General features: G+C 39.3%; 1 protein-coding gene across 1 annotated transcript; it reads right to left on the bottom strand.

Annotated features, from left to right (window-relative positions):
* Positions 1-5,120: 5,120 nt before the first annotated feature.
* LOC121861352 lies at positions 5,121-8,032 on the bottom strand. Its single transcript, XM_042359001.1, has 2 exons — positions 7,822-8,032; positions 5,121-5,834 (listed from the first exon to the last, which is right to left on the bottom strand). The coding sequence occupies exon 2, from the start codon at positions 5,496-5,498 to the stop codon at positions 5,121-5,123; it is 378 nt and encodes a 125-aa protein (XP_042214935.1). The 5' UTR covers positions 5,499-5,834; positions 7,822-8,032.
* Positions 8,033-18,378: the final 10,346 nt, after the last annotated feature.

Raw genomic sequence — 18,378 nt, 5'->3', positions numbered from 1 at the left:
ACAGACACACAGACAGACACAGACAGACACACAGACAGACACAGACACACAGACAGACACAGACACACAGACAGACACAGACACACCGATAAAGGCGCAAATTGATTAACATATAGGTCCCCAATTACTGCTGGGTAGACAGAGGCAAATAGCGTAAAGAAACTTGCCCATAGTTTCACCCTGCCCGGGATCGAACCCGAGTCTGTTCGCTTGCGAGCCGAGTACGCTGACCACTACACCACAGATCGCCATGACATACATACATACACCTGCCTATGCAAAATGTAGTTACAAAAATTTATCAAGATCACTATTTTCTATTAAAAGAATCAGGAGACACACACACACGAACCAACAAACTCTAACCTAACTAACCGATTCTATAACCTAACCTAACCTAACCTAACCTAACCTAACCTAACCTAACCTAACTAACCGATTCTATAACCTAACCTAACCAACCCTAACCTACACATAACCTAACTAACCGATTCTATAACCTAACCTAACCTAACTAACCGATTCTATAACCTAACCTAACCTAACCTAACCTAACTAACCGATTCTATAACCTAACCTAACCTAACCTAACCTAACTAACCGATTCTATAACCTAACCTAACCTAACTAACCGATTCTATAACCTAACCTAACCTAACCTAACCTAACCTAACCTAACCTAACCTAACTTCTTAACTGATTCTATAACCTAACCCTAATAACCTAACCTACACATAACCTAACTAACCATTCCTCCTAACCTAACCTAACTAACCGGTTATAACCCTAACCTATTTAACTAACCTAACTAACCGATTCTATAACCTAACCTAACCTAGCTTCTAACCTAACTAACCGATTCTATAGCTAACCCTAACCCCTAACTTCTAACCGATTCATAACCTAACCTAACTAACCTAACCTAACCTAACCTAACCTAACCTAGCCTAACCTAACCTAACCCTAACCCCAACCGATTCTATAACCTAACCTAACCAACCTAACCCTGCACATAGCCTAGCGATTCCTGTAACCTACACATAACCTAACTAACCGATTCTATAACCTAACCTAACCTAACTAACCGATTCTATAACCTAACCTAACCTAACCTAACCTAACTAACCGATTCTATAACCTAACCTAACCTAACCTAACCTAACTAACCGATTCTATAACCTAACCTAACCTAACTAACCGATTCTATAACCTAACCTAACCTAACCTAACTAACCGATTCTATAACCTAACCTAACCTAACCTAACCTAACTAACCGATTCTATAACCTAACCTAACCTAACTAACCGATTCTATAACCTAACCTAACCTAACCTAACCTACACATAACAACCAAAGGGCCAAGGATCGTTAAATTTAGCACGAGTACGACAGGTTAGGTTAGGTTAGGTTCGTGTTCGTGAAAACGGTTTATATAACGGTCCTGTTCGTGGAATTTTATTAAATGTTTCATAATCTTGTACCATTACCACCACTAGGACCAATGTAGTGGTGGTGATGGTGGTGGATATGGTGGTGGGTGTAGTGGTGATGGGTGTTGTGTTGAGGGGGGTGGTGATGATGGTGTGGTAGTGGTAGTGGTGGTGATGGTTGTGGTGATGATGGTGTGGGGTAGTGGTGGTGATGGTTGTGGTGATGATGGCGGTGTGGTGGTGGTGGTGATGATAGTGAAGGGGTGTGATGATGATGATGATGATGATGGTGTGTGTGTGATGGTGATGATAATAGTGTCATACAATCAACATTCAGTCAGCCAGGAGTTTCATCCAAAATCAACCAGTCAACTATATATTTAATTTGTGTTCACTGGAAAATAGTAAAATCAGCCTTAACTGTCTGTCAGTCTGTCTGTCTGTCTGTCTGTCTGTCTGTCTGTCTGTCTGTCTGTCTGTCGTGTGTATGTTGTGTGTATGTCGTGGCATGTTATCAATTATTAACAAGTGTGTATACAAATGTCTCTTGTTGTGTGTAATACAGGATATGTGTGTGTGTGTGTGTGTGTGTGTGTGTGTGTGTGTGTGTGTGTGTGTGTGTGAGTGTGTGTGTGTGTGTGTGTTCATTTTTCCTAATGATGTTTATGCTACACGTCTGTTTTTTTCTGTGTGTGTGTGTGTGTGTGTGTGTGTGTGTGTGTGTGTGTGTGTGTGTGTGTGTGTGTGGAATTGTAAGAAAAAAAAACACACACACACACACCATTATAAACTTGGGTAGAGACAACAGTTAAAAATTAGTGTCTAATCATAAAAAAAAGTTGTTTGTGGAAAAAATAATAATTAATTGTATATTGTGAGCGTGTATGAGTGTGATGGTGGGGGGGGGCATCGATCACCATACTGAGGTGCACTATTCAGGGTATAGGAGGAAGCATGAGGAGGAGAAGGAAGGGGGAGGAGGAGAGGAAGAAGAAGAAGGAGGGTGAGAATGAGAAGTAGGAAAAGGGAGGAGAAGAAGTATGAGGTTAAGAATGAGGAGGAGGATGGGAGGAAGCATGAGGAGGAGGAGGAGGAAGAAGAAGAAGGAGGGTGAGAATGAGAAGTAGGAAAGGGAGGAGAAGAAGTATGAGGTTAAGAATGAGGAGGAGGATGGGGAGGAAGCAGAGGAGGAGGAAAGAAGAAGAAGGAGGAGGAAGAAGAAGAAGGAGGAGGAGGAGGAAGAAGAAGAAGGAAGATGGGGAGGAAGAATGAGGAGGAGAAAGAAGAAGAAGAAGGAGGAGGAGGAGGAAGAAGAAGGAAGATGGGGAGGAAGAATGAGAAGGAGGAGAAAGAAGGAGGAGGAGGAAGAAAAAGAAGGAGTGGGTGGGTGGCAGGTGAGACTTTAGGTCAGGAAGTAGGTGTCATGCTGGAGAAGGTAGGAACGTGTGCAGTCATAACCACTTCCCTCCACCGCCAACCTGCCTCCTTCAACACCTGACAGGAAGTACCCAGTATCCTCCTCCTCCTCCTCCCTCTCACCTGTCATGTTATTGTAAGTTTTTATGCCCCGTCATGATGGAGGAAGGGGATATATTATATAGTGTAGTGTAGTACCTTTGTCTGTGTGACTTGACCTTTTATGACACGATTTTTTTTTTACATGGAATTTTCTCCCGAGTAATTTGTGTGTCTGTTTATCAGTCGTAATCACACACACACACACACACACACACACACACACACACACACACACACACACACACACACACACACACTTTTAAATTAATGACTTAATAAAATAAGATCTTGAGACAGAGTCGTTTACTTGTTATGACTTACTTGGTTTAAACACAACATTATGATGTAAGACAAAGAAAAATACCACGGAAATACTCAATGTTGGGTTAAGGTGAAAGACGGGCAGTGTTGAGAGAGTACCACGAACAGGCCCGCTCCTCTTGCGTACAAATAAACGCGAACCGACCTAACCTAATCTTCACTTAACCTAATCTATCCTAACGTTATTTAACCTATGCTAACCTTAACCTATCCTAATCTAGCCTTACCTAATCTAGTCTAACCTAACGTTACCTTATCTAACTTAACCTAACCAAACCTAAGCTTATCTAATCTAATCTAACCTAACCAAACCTAAACTTACAAATCATAATCTATATGAACCTCGCCTTACTTAACCTAACCTTACAGAAAATAACTTAATATAACCTAATCTCATCTAATTTACCCTACCGTCACCTTATCTAACTTAACCCAACCTTAACTAACCCAACCTAATGAAACTAAACCTCGCCTTACCTAATCGAACTAAACAATCTAACCTAACCTAACCGATTTTTTTTCTAGATTGCCCCCAAGGGGGCTAGTTTATTGGGCACCCCCTTACATCCTGTGCAAGGTGAGCGTAGAAGCGTTTACAGCGCGCATCTAGGAAGCATGCGGTGTTCATGCTTGCCTTTATGATTCATGCATTAAGGGCGTAAAAGCCTGATGGGTCATGGGTTTTGTCAGCAAGTTACATAAAGTGACAGAATGATGAGTGTGTGGGGGGGGGAATTCCCGGTACAATTTATCTGTTTATGGCAAAGTGTGGCAGGTCCCTAATAATGTCAAGTGCCAGGCCAGTGACTAGGAGGAGGGATATCTGGTCAGGGAGGGAAGGGGTGTTGGTAACGGCTGGGGACCTGTAGGAGGAGGTCACAGGGCAAGTGAGGATGTAGTGAGAGAGGGTGTGAGAGTCGGGATTAGCCTACCAGGGTACAGGTCAATGACCCACATCAGGGCCTTGGGGCAAAAATATTATTATTATTATAATAATAATAATAATAATAATAATAATAATAATAATAATAATAATAATAATAATAATAATAATAATAATAATAATAATAATAATAATAATAATAATAAATTAGAAAAAATAAATAAACATATTTAATAATAATAATAATAATAATAATAATAATAATAATAATAATAATAATAATAATAATAATAAAAGACCACAAATAAAATAAAAAAAAATCAAGAGTGAGAAACGATATATGTATGTTTTGTTGTCAGAGAAACAATTGAGACCCTGCAATTGTGTGTAAATGAGGCAGAAAGTCATATCAGCAACCTGGGACTTGGTCACAATTTTCGTGATGCCATATGGCAGCAGGGTCTACCATGAGACAACACATTATGCTTCCAATATCTTCCCAGGCAGTAAAACCTCCTTGTTTGATAGCTGCCTACTACCTACATCTTACCTAATCAACCAAACTATCAACTTAACCTAACCAAATGAAATTAAACCTAGCCTTACCTAATCTAACCAACCAATCTATCCTAACCTTAACCTAATCTAAGTACTTCTAAGCTAATCAACCAAACTACCTAACCTAACCTCTCCTAACCACAATGATTGCTTGCCTGATGTTGTTAATATAGCTACAGTTTGTTAACATTTCCAGAGTTATTAAACCCACAGTTAGGTTAGCGTTAACATTAGTGTTTCATCATCAGGTGAAATTAGCTGGGGGGTACCTGACCTTCGGGTGATCCAAGATTAGTTATGATAATGTACAGGAAGTCACTACTTTGCACTGATTTAATGATGTATATTTAATAAAGCGAGGAAGGTATAGACAACAATATACATCACAGAGTCTTCCATGATGAGCACATTAAAAATAGTTTATCAATACATGTTGATAGTCACCTCCAGTCTGCTCCTTCCAGTACTCTCGCAGGTACTCATCCTCCCCGTCGCTGATGGAGTAGTCTGTGTCGGAGGTGTCCCCCGAGCGGTGGTGGTGGTCCTCGCTCCCTTCGGTGAACTGGTCGCTGGCATCGGAGCTCCTGAAGGAAGGTGGCACCGAGCTGGCCCTCTCGCGCCTCGTGCTCAGGTCCTCCGCGCTCAGGTGATGCAGCAACGGGTTCTGCAGCGTCAGCGATTGGACGAGCGTCGCCACAGTGGAAGGATCGTGGATGGTCATCTTCCTTGAAATATTCTTGCGCACGTCCACCAACAGGGCGCTCACTGACATCTTCCTCTTCGGCATCTTGGTGGTCTAGTTTGTCTGTTTTCCCCCAAAGTCTTTCTGTCACCACGACTAGAGAACCTTGTGTTCGACCTTCTGTTGTGTTCGTTAATTAACACACCTCACAGGTAACGAACACACCAAACTAACTTTGGTTAATCCTTCACCATCAACACTTTGATAACATGGAAGCACTTCAGGATATAGTGTCTAGATTGATTTTTTTTGTATTAAAACAGCTGGTAGGCACCCAGTTCCTCCACACCACGGCACTCTTAATGTCACTCACACGCCATCATCGGCTGATCCTCCTCCACCCGTTTCTATACAAGACTCCTGCCCAAGGACACCCTCCTCCTGTAAGTCACAGGCACACACATATGAATAAATCTCGGAATTGCATTACACACTACTGTGGGCCTTAAAGTCATGTTTTACACACGTTACCGTTATTAGTTATTACAGTCACCTACCAGATTACACGATGGCATCACACAGTACAGTACACGAAGTACTCACTGTCAACAGTCATATACTACAAAACTAATCCGTGTCAAGTCCCATAATACAAGCAGTACTCAATGACAAGTTCGATAGTACGAGCAGTACTCAATGTTAAGTCCCAATTACAAGAAGTACAACCGCAGTCAGTTAACGGTTCAAGGGGTACTCAGTGTTAAATCACATAGTACAAGAGGTACTCAGTGTTAAGTCACATAGTACAAGAAGTACTCAAGTGTTAAGCCACAAAGTACAAGAGATACCCATTGTCAACGCACATAGAACAAACGAGTCACACCTTTTCGTAACTTAGAAAACTAAAGATTACGTCACATTATAAGAGGCCCACGAGAAGTCTTGTTACTAATGACCACTGGAGTCGGTAGTCGGGTTAAAAGTGCATCACCGTCGCTCGCCCATAAAGGACACACCCGCGGCACATGAACCTAACCTAACCTATATTAGACCAACACTGAGGACCCAAAACAAAAGAGGATATAAACGTCGGTGTGTACATAAATAAAGGGGAAGGAGGAGGAGGAGGAGGGGGGGGAGGAGGGAGGAGGAGGAGGAGGAGGAGGAGGAGGGGGGGGACCGAGTATAAACGCCCCAGAGAAAAATTACACTATAAAATTACCGCCACAAAACAAAACAAAAATATTACAGACAAACAAAGAGCACTGGGAGCGGATACTGATGTTCACGTTTCCGGACACCGAGTTCAACAACAATTGGAGGCTCTATAACGCAACTCACATCAGTTATAGGCCAATATGGAGAACAAAACCTCAAAATGGAGACATAACTAACACTAAGATTTGACCATCACGTGGGGATCTTTTAAGCATCTCTGGGCCCTGGCTGGTCCCTGGTGACACGGGGCCTTCAGATGCGACACAAGGGCCCTTAGATGCGACACGGGGGCCCTCATATGCGACACAGTGGCCCTCAGATGTGACTTGGGGGCTCAGTATCCCTTCCAAGAGGTGATGGTTAGTGGAAGCGGTGTGGACTGGGGAAGCGAAGAATGTGACGTAACCTTCTTTTCATCCTGTGTCTCTATCACACCAGACCACAGTCCTACCACACCACAGCCACGCCACACCACAGTCCTACCACACCACAGCCACGCCACACCACAGTCCTACCACACCACAGCCACGCCACACCACAGTCCTACCACACCACAGCCACGCCACACCACAGTCCTACCACACCACAGCCACGCCACACACAGTCCTACTCCTACCACACCACAGCCACGCCACACCACAGTCCTACCACACCACAGCCACGTCCTACCACACCACAGCCAGCCACACCACTCACCTTACTCGTAGAGTGAGGGGCGATATGATCGAGGGGTATAAATGGAAGTCAGGGCTAAACAAAGGGGACATTTAGATTTAGGCGTGAAATAGGTAAACATTGGTTTGGAAATAGAGTAGTGGACGAGTGGAACAAGTTACCGAACATCATCATTAACTCGAATACGCTGGATAGCTTTAAACATATGTTGGATGGATATATGGGCAATAGGGGCTGGGTGTAAATGGGACTGCCCAGTATTGGCCAATAGGCCCGCTGCAGTTTCCTCCATTCTTATGTTCTTATGTACTCACCCCCACCCCACAAGCCCTTCCTTGCACCCTCTTTCCATCAAGGTGTTGTAGAGTAGGACAGGAGCACCCATCCCTTGGCGTCACTACATAATCTACATTACAGGGTAACCGCTGAGTTTATAAGCCTCACTATGAACACGTTACAGAATCAGTGTGTGTGTGTGTGTGTGTGTGTGTGTGTGTGTGTAAAATATAGATACCAACAGAGTCCGTTTATATACCTAATCATCACCAGACGAATATAAAGGATGTGTGTGACCTAACGCCGCGATATACTGATGTATGGCTGCTATACAGGAGGTGATGTGCCTTATTGTGACTGGGTATAGGTAGTTTTATGAGGTGGGTTCGTCGCCACACTACACAGGCGTCACACTACACAGGCGTCACACTATACAGGCGTCACACTACACAGGCGTCACACTACACAGGCGTCACACGACATACTAGTGGTCTTGTGTGTCCCTCTCTCTCCCCCAGAGTGTACACCACAGCGTCAACACCACCGGCGGAAACTCTTATCTGTTCTCTTTATATCCCGTCTAAAACACTCTCTCTCTCTCTCTCTCTCTCTCTCTCTCTCTCTCTCTCTCTCTCTTATCCTAACAAAACAAACACCACTACTACCACTAACAACACTTACCACTATTATCACCACTACTCCCTCTAACCACTACCCCTTCTACCACTACCACCACCAATACCACCAGTACTATTATACCAATACCACTACAGTACTATTATACCAATACCACTATTAACACTACCATTACTACCACCATCAATAACACTACCACCACCACGACTAAAATTACCACTACCATCACCACCACTAACACAACCTGCACCATTACAATCACTACCACCACCACTACTAACACCACCATCATCACCAACACTACCACTACTAACACCAACACTATTAACACAACAACTATCACTACCACCACCTATTCCGAAATGTCTGACCTTGACCTTAAAACAAAGCATTACAGCTCTAAGGGTTGTTAAGGTGACTGTACTGTACAAGACAAGCAGTTTGGACGCTGTAGCTCTTCCCGTGCCCTAGTTAAGCTATCTGGCACACACAGCTACACTGGCTACCCTGAACTCACGCTTCATCCCGTCTCAACCTGAATAACAATAATAATAATAATAATAATAATAATAATAATAATAATAATAATAATAATAATAATAATAATAATAATAATAATAATTATTATTATTAATGAGGAAAAGCAACGAGAGAATAATATTAAAATTATAATAAATTATATCCGTAATTAATTACCAAACTTGACATCAACGACATAAGAATAACGACTTGAGTACAATAATAGATACCTTGAGTACGATCTACTCGAGTACGATAACAGCCACCATGAGTATGATGAGATATTCCGTGAGTACAATGACATCCCCGATCAGTAAGATAACACTGAATTCCCTGAGTACAAGAACAAAATCCCGAATACAATAACATGACCCACTGAGTACCATAACACATCCCCTTGAGAACCACACATGAAGACTCACAACTGAACCCAACGAGTGCCACAACAGAACCATACGAGTACTACATGTGAACCCCCGCGAGTACAACACTACAGAGTACGACACCAATGTAAACAAACCAGACCTATGAACACTTATTACTACATAGAAAGACCTAGGACCCCCCTCTTTACCCACCCCTAACCCCCCCACTGACACCCCACTTTTCCCCTCACCTGTAAGAGCGACGACCTGGAGCCTCGTACCATAGGGAGGGGAGGGTTAAACGAGGAATGCATAATGCAACACTAAGGTCGTAATACATTTCCTGGTTCTCTCCCTCCCAACTAGATTCCCTTCCTCTATCCCTCTAACGTATTTCCCCTATCCTTGTCAAGCCAAACCTCTTCTCTTTCCTTCTTCCACCATCCCCATTCCATCCCTCTCCCAATTCCCTTCTGTCCTCTTCCCCTTCCCATCCTCCTCCTCTCTCTCCCTCTCCTCTTTCCCTTCCCTTACCACCCCTCTCCTCATCGTTCCCTTCGCATCCCCCCCAACTCCCCCCTCCCGCCCCGTGTATGTAAATGGCCTTGCATTCACTGCCCTAATGACATTTACTTGCCACTGACGGCCAACGCAGGTCTTAATGGCCCTTATCTCCTGCTGATGGCCGAAAAAAGGCTTAATGATCTTACTTGTTGCAGGTCAAAAAGCCCTAATGACCTTCCTTACCTGCCAGGGTCAAAAATTCTTATTAAAGTGAGGACATGTAACTCTGAGGTAAATCTTAATTAAATCATCTGCCGACGATTAGAGAGCATTACGGAGCTAACCTGTTGGGTACTGGTGTACATTACCTACCCCGGGTACAAAAAAATATTAATAAATATATCTAATGACACACACCAGGCCAGGGAAGCCACGGCTCCCAAGGAAATTACACACACACACACACACACACACACACACACACACACATATATATATATATATATATATATATATATATATATATATATATATATATATATATATATATATATATATATATATATATATATATATATATATAACCCATATCTTCATACAAAAGAATATCCAATAGAGAAAATAGTGTCTATGGCTGCAAAATTTTATTCTTTTCCCCTAAAACCTTTTTATATTTCAGTTTATTAATATACATACTGTACTGTATATAAATACTGAAACACCAAAGAAATACTTCAGTCAACTGTTACATTCCCGACCAGTGAGCCACTTTACTCCTTAATGTTGTAAGCAATAAGGCGTCTCTACCTCGTGGGGTACACTATCTAGGAGTCGGCCATGTGGTGAACGTCCCGGGCCCTTTAAATATCGCACGTGTTGCGTGGTTCAGCGCGCTCTTGTGCCAGCGTCTCATGCACAAGTCAGGCAGACATACCAACCTAACATGGCTGACAACCGTTGTGTGTGATGACAACCATGTCTAACTTTGAAATATATGGCAGGGTGCACTAGTCCTTGCTATAATTGATTAAATGCTTTACATTTCCTTGGGCGAAATAATTATAAAGTTGATTTGTCGAACCGAGCTGTCGGGAAATGAAATATAAAACACACATACAAATGGTGTGTGTGTTTATCACTGATTTAAGATTACTTTACTTAAGTTTTAAATTTATCTATATCCAAAGTAATATTACGTAATATACTGCGCCTCTCAACTCACGGATCTGGCGCGACATTAACGCTGTAACGCTGTTGCACTCGGGAGAGATATTTAAAATTTTCGACATGCATTTAGGTTAATAAAACAAACTGTTTCGTTGCGAATATTGCCTCTACCCGACAGTCGTTCACAACATTGCTCCTTAACATTCAAAATGCACTGCAAAAGTAGTTGATGTTGCTCACCACGGTAATTCTGACTACTGTATCTATCAGCCACTATGAATGGGTCTGTTATTGGTCTTCCCCGCCCTCTTCCCTTCTTGTTGTAAAATAAACAATCGTGCAAGATGAGTGGCGGTGGATCCGAATTAGGGAACTTTCGTCTATAATATACAGTATATACAGTGTGTATATATATATATATATATATATATATATATATATATATATATATATATATATATATATATATATATATATATATATTCTAAAATTACGACATGGAACAGTTTAATGTACTGGTGCTCCGTCGGTGATTCAACAAGCAGAACAATTTTCAATGCACTGTTTGTACCAGTGTGACGAATGGTGAGACGTTGTCGTCGTCATTGGTGTCAACGTCATAAAGTGATACAGCACAGTATGTCTAAGTTCGGTTTACTGTGCATGTTCGTTGAACTCTAACATACGAGTAATGTACCGTCTCGTTCAAGATTCTTTGAACACTGCTGGAGACAGGTGGCAACTCAAGGCCGTTTGTTTACTATCGTAGTAAAAATTATGAATGAATGCAAAAGTGATCGGTGATTGGTTACTTAGTTCCCCGTTGCTTAATTAATGGTTGAGCATTGTTGTTTCATATTATATTATACTTTTCTGCTGGTATATACTGTTAATTTGAGTTGCCAGCTGTCTCCAGCAGTGTTCGAAGAATCTTGAACGAGACAACATGCAAGCTGTACTATGCCAACACACTGTACATGTGCGGTGTACACTTACATCTGTTTAGCATAAAACAACAAGCCCTGCAAGGGTGTTGTCCATCAAGACGTGACCGAGTTATGTGACCCAAAACCAGGCTCTTTGTGGTTCTCACTCTTTCAAAGCACTACAGCTATGATGTAACCATATTAATGAACAAAATATAAGAACTTCCCAAATAATAATGAGGGTATTCAGTGTAATACTCGTGGTTGCGTGGGTATAACTGCTTATCGCTCTGAGTGGATTAACCCATTTTCAAAATGAATCTAGTCATTTTTTTATGGCTAGTGATGTTGAAGAAGGCCAAAAGGACGTGTGTATTCAGTGCATATGAATGGGGAGGTCACAACGTCTAAGGGCACTTACAGTTTCATGTCTCAAAAATGCATTTATTTATCTTTTAAGTTGGTGCAGTATTGTAAGGTATTTAATGAATTATGAAACAAGGAGGAAAGCAATCTTGGCAGGAACCACTGAGAACACACTAAGCCATATAAGAGTATGATTTGGGGGGAATCTTCAGCGCCATACCATATATTATATACTGTACATGTACTGTACAAAGTAAATGTATTTCCTTTTGGTTAGTGTCCCTCATTTTATCATAAACTGGAGGGTAACTTTACAACTGACTGATGAAATTGTATTAAGTCTTAGGGAACCTTAGGGTCTTGGAGGTCACACTTGCCTGAGCAAGTTTGTGATTTTTGAGAAATAATAACAGCATACAGTATCTGATATTTTACAGTAGGGTACAGTAAGTTCTAAATTTTGTCTAACAACTACCCTCCCTCCCTCTAGTTTCTACTGCTGAAATTTAATCCCAGTGCAGTACAGTATTATCTTGGTTATTCCCTAAGCTTAGAAATAGATATTAAAACACCTTTAATATCTTCTAAAAGTACTTGTTACAAAAAAGAACAAGAAAATTCTTATTCCATATCTTTATTTCCAACACAGGCAAGGTCAGCATATCTGAGATAGTGTACTATAGGTATATGTGCCAGCACTGTCATCCTTGTGCGCCTCAAGTTACCTTATGCAAAAACTATGTGAAATATTTTGCAAAGAAATCTTGTACAGTACAGTACTGCAATAAATTTTGCTTTATAAGCATCTACAACAAATAAATAAATAAATAAATATACTGTAGTACATCATTGAAATAAATAATAAATATTGCACTGTGTATGTATTACAATAAACAGAACTACAGCAACTTTAATTCTTCTTTACAAATCTGGTCATGAAATTAATTTTCTAAATAAATGAACTATGTACAGTACTCATTCTGTGAGAGAAAACATTTTAGTCCACAGTATATAATGAAACAATAGCCCCTGACAGCGTTCCTACCCAACAAAATTGTGTGACATGATGTTAGAGATAATGAACTGTATATTTACACCCCAAAGGCTAACAACTAGTCAAACACCTTAACATAAGGATTTTCTTTAGATAGTATATAGTATTAATTCTTTTCAGTGGAAAATTTATTTTTTAATCGGTATTTAGAATGTTAAAATTTTTACTGGCACAGGTATTTCAAACTGATTCCCATTTTAAATTTGACTGAAACAATAGAAATACAGTACCTTAAATTTATGAAGATATGACCTATGATACACTCCCCCATAATTGTAATTAAAGACATTATGTGTTTTTATTTTGGGAATACTTTTGGATGAAGGCTTGAAAACAACAGATTAACCCCTTCAGTACAGGGATGCCACTTAAAATTTTATTTGGCTAACACCAGATGATTTTATTTATCACAAAGGAAACCCCATATACAAGGGGTTAAAGATTTTATGAATTCATCTAGATACTGTACAGATATAAGTGTACTGTACCCAGTACTTTTACAACCAAATACTGCACAGTATAACTGGGAACACAGAAATACTTATTGATTATAATGATCGAAATTTACAATTTAACAACATATTGAATGCAAATAAAATCCATAAAAGTGATGATTAAACTGATTTTTTTTAATTCATGACAGGTAACAAGAGACTTTTTTAGAAAATGCCTTCAATAAATGAAACTTTTTAATCACATTTCAATGACAACAAACCTATTTTATTCCTCAATACAATTATGGAATTAACCTGTATACTACCCCTGTAGTATATATACAGTATACTATATATACAGGGGGTATATATATATATATATATATATATATATATATATATATATATATATATATATATATATATATATATATATATATATATATATATATATATATATATATATATATATATATATATATGCCTGTACCGGTATTGTAGCACCATTTCTTAATAAAAATACTGCATTATTTTACGCCTACAGTATTCAATAAGTCTACTTATTACAGTGCAATACTCCTGCCCCACTTTTGTGTGTGGGAACAAGATACTGTACTGTACTGTACTGCACTGCACTGCACTGCACTGTACTGTACTGCACTGTACTGTACCCTGTGCAGAGACCTTAATAAAAAGGGAATACTGTATAGTACTGTACAGTATAATAGGGAGAAAAGTTTAAGACAACTGTAGAAGTAACAGTAGAGAGCTAAAGCAATAATTACACTACTGCACTGTACTACATGCACACACTTCCAACACACTTCACTTCAAAGGTCTAATCTTCATAAAAGTGTTGATAGGTTGAGTGCAGTACAGTAAGTTATTAAATTAGGGTCAAGCAACACTGATACTGCTTCGATAACAAATGCATATCCTAAAACAACAGGAAATAAATGTTATTAAGACATTAATTGCAATAATCTATAAATGCTTGTATGTGTGAATTTTTACCCCCAAAATAAAATACAATCGTCATTCAAGACATTGTTTATTAAAATGAGTCGCATTAAAAGCATATACTCTGTACAGTGCTCTCTATCTTCCCCAGTTATTTGTATTTAATATACTGTACTGTACATATAAACTAAGCTTGCCTGTACAGTACATCGGTATTCTTACTGAAAACAATGGCAATTTTTTGTCCAGTGAATTGACAAAATGTTTGCATTCACATATGGTCAGATGGGTTCACTGTAGCTAATCAAAGACTGCATTTAAATTATAAAGGGTTTGTATCTGTCTTCGGAAATGTCAACCAACTTTTTTTTGTAATGTTAAGTAATGAACCAGTAAGTGTAGTTGTATGTTTTATACTCTTAAAGTGATTGTAGAACACTTCATCAAACCAAGTTATAATACTGTACCCATAAATTAAAATGAAATTTACATTATATATATATGTATATATATATACTGTACAGTATATAACATTTTAGTTCTTAGGGTTGAATTAAGTGTATTAAAACGGGCAATAGTAAGGGGTATCCATAGAGTAAGACACTCTAACTTGACCCCAATGGTTAATGACTTCAACCAAATGACCAACGTATTCTGGTTATGTTCATGGAGTGATAAACAGACACTTGTTGGATGCCACATTTTTCCTCTCACCTATAAAATATGACAAAACAGGTCTTCTATGGCTACACATTACACCTAAAAACATCATTGGTGCCAAAAAACATATTAGATCAATATGTATATGTTATTGACCTTTAATTCAGTGGAACACGTTAAATTCATATGTCCATAAATTGTATGATTAACTGAAGCACTGTACTTAACAACACCTTTTATAATATTCTCTTTAATCATGTATTTAACCCTTAAAAAATTCTGCAAAGGTCCTAACGTCCGTCTCTCTGTACTGTACTACCTGTACAATTTTTGCATGATTATACTCACGTATTACATAAATACAGTACTCTTAACTACTTATCTGCTTGTTCTACACAATAGCTTAATTTATCAGCAAAAAGTTGATAAATACTTGAATAAGTGGACTTGGTCATGCATAATTGATAGGCTTATCGCTATATGGCACAATAACCTCTGATCCAAACATCCGTTGTCCTTATCAGCTGTGTGGAACAAACAAGGGAGACCCAGACAGTGTTCACTACTTACCTTCCTTATCGCTCTTCCCTGACATCTTTCCGTTCGTTGACAACTTCGTTGTCCTCTGATAATCAATAATTTTTCAGGAATTAGGTTCCCATGGTGATAAATTCCCGCAGAAACATGTTAAACACAGTGAAACAGGAGGGAGTACACCTTAGAGCCACTTCATGTTTTGGATTGATTGAACACTAGTCGCCATCTGTTGGTGGGGCAGAGAACTAACGCCCCTCTCCACCCTTGCTCATTTCTTCCCACCACGAACAAGGGTCATCTGAGGGACAACACCACGATTATTTGAATTACTACCTAATTACATCTAATTTGTCATTATATAGCTTTTAATATATTAAATATACCTAGGCGCAGACTTATATAAGCATATTTTTTGTTTAATCTTCTAAAAAGAGACTGATCAGTTGTATATATGGGTCACGTCGTTGTTCGTTCTATGAAAAACAGACTATTGGTACCCGGCCCCGCCTCCTTTGATCAATGCCGCTGCCAGTCTCACTCAGAGGATTATATTTCAATTAGAGGTTTGATTTACCAAATATTGTGGTCTGGAGAAAGAAAATATAAACAAAAAATTCGAGCTGTCGTCTGTGTCTCATCATATCTTTAGGAGTAAACACACGGAAGCTCGATATCCGTTCTCTTCTTTTCTCACAAATAAAATTGTTTTATTTTATAGAATATGTTAATGAACCCGAAAACAACGACCCCAATAACCAAAAACGTTTAACTATTATGAATGATACACTACAGATCATTTCACTGTTATTTAGCAACAAGAAAATCATCTGGAAATGCTGTCTCAAGAAGCCTCATTGATAATACACTACTGTATCCCAGCTTCATTACGACAAGAAAATATACGGAAATTAAAACTTTATTTATGATGTGCATATAATGACCAATGTTGTTCCTATTTTCATATATCTTAATGAACGTTGAGGTGGGTTCGCACACACTGTTTCTGTTGTGTGCTTTAAAGTAGGCGTGGTAGGTCGTGGCTCATTGCATAGTGGGTGTGGCTTGTATTAAATTGGGCGTGGTTTGTATTAAGGTGGGCGTGGTTTGTATTAAATTAGGTGTGGCTCATATCATAGTGGATGTGGATTGTATTAAAGTGGGCGTGGTTCGTATTTAAGTGGGCGTGGCTTGTGCTAAAGTGGGCGTGGTTTGCATGAAAATGGGCTTGTATTAAAATGGGCGTGGTTTATATCATAGTGGGTATGGTTTGTATTAGAATAGGCGTGGCTCATATCATAGCGGGTGTGGCTTGTAAATTATAATGGGCGTGGTTTGTGAATCATAGTGGGCGTGGCTTGTGAACTATAAGGGGACATGGCTAGTGTATAACAGTGGGCGTGTTTTTGTTAATTATAATGGACATAGCTTGTATATCACGGTGGGCGTGGCTTGTACGTATTAGTGGGCGTGGCTTGCATATAATAGTGAGCATGGCTCGCATATAATAGTGGGAGTGGCTTGGGTACAATGGTGGGCGTGTCCTGCATAGTATAGTGGACGTTGCCTATATTATATAGTGGGCGTGGCCTGTGTATTATAGTGGGCTTGGCTTATGTAACTTAACCTAACCTAACTTAACCTAACCTAACCTAACCTGTCCTTACCTAACATAACCTAACTAAACATTATTTTACTTAACATAACCTTACTTAATCTAACCTTACCAGACCTACAGTAATTAAACCTGACTTTATCAAACCTAACCTAATCAATCCTAAACTAACTTAACCTAATCATCTTTAACCTAACTAGACCCTCACCAAGCCTCTCTGTACCATGAACTGTGGTGAGAAAAATATATAAAAAATATCACTTTATATTTACCTTGGGTGTTGATACTGATGGTGGGAATGGGAGGGGGGGGGCAGACAAAACATGGCACGCTATGAATACATAACAAACCCGGAGTTTATGCAAATACAACGAGATTGGCAAGTTTGCATAGTAAACTTTGCTGACTTTGGATTTTGGCGAATAGTTATTCCTTGACTATTCCGTGTAAAAGTAATAATCTTTTGCTTTTGTTTTGGGTGCGTCAATAATACAGACGGAGCTTGTATAGACGTGGAGTGGTAAATCAAGGTTGATATAAACACCTGCTACTAAACAATGGTCGTTGGATGGGGTCAAGCTGCATTTCACATCATCCCGCACGAGAAAAAATAAATATATCAGACATATACAATAGTCAGAAGTGAACAGACAAATAATCACCTATCAAAACGCAGTGAGTCGATATTAACTGCATTCTAACCGACTGACCGGATTTTGACGGATATTATACTGACATCCGGATACCATAAACTTAAAACTAATGTAAAAATTACAAGCTCATACGTTATTTTTTTTTGTCGCATGTTCGTTGTTCAACAGGAAGTTGTAATGTTAAGCCTAGTGAAGTTGATTACCTTATCATAACATCCTCCTGAATTTAGCTTATATAATTCGAAAGGAAATATTTATATCCTCTTATCACCAACACTGCTTGCTTATCATATATATATATATATATATATATATATATATATTCGCCTCATGCACTGTATTATTATACTGTATGCAATCTTGGAAGAATACAATAACATTAAAATACGCTTAGATTGATTGATTGATACGTTTATTGAGATA

This window comes from Homarus americanus, unplaced genomic scaffold (genome assembly GCF_018991925.1).
Source record: "Homarus americanus isolate GMGI-L3 unplaced genomic scaffold, GMGI_Hamer_2.0 scaffold24260, whole genome shotgun sequence".
NCBI lineage: Eukaryota > Metazoa > Arthropoda > Malacostraca > Decapoda > Nephropidae > Homarus > Homarus americanus.
Note: the sequence above shows the minus strand (reverse complement) of the source record. Positions and strands in the feature narration are given on the sequence as shown.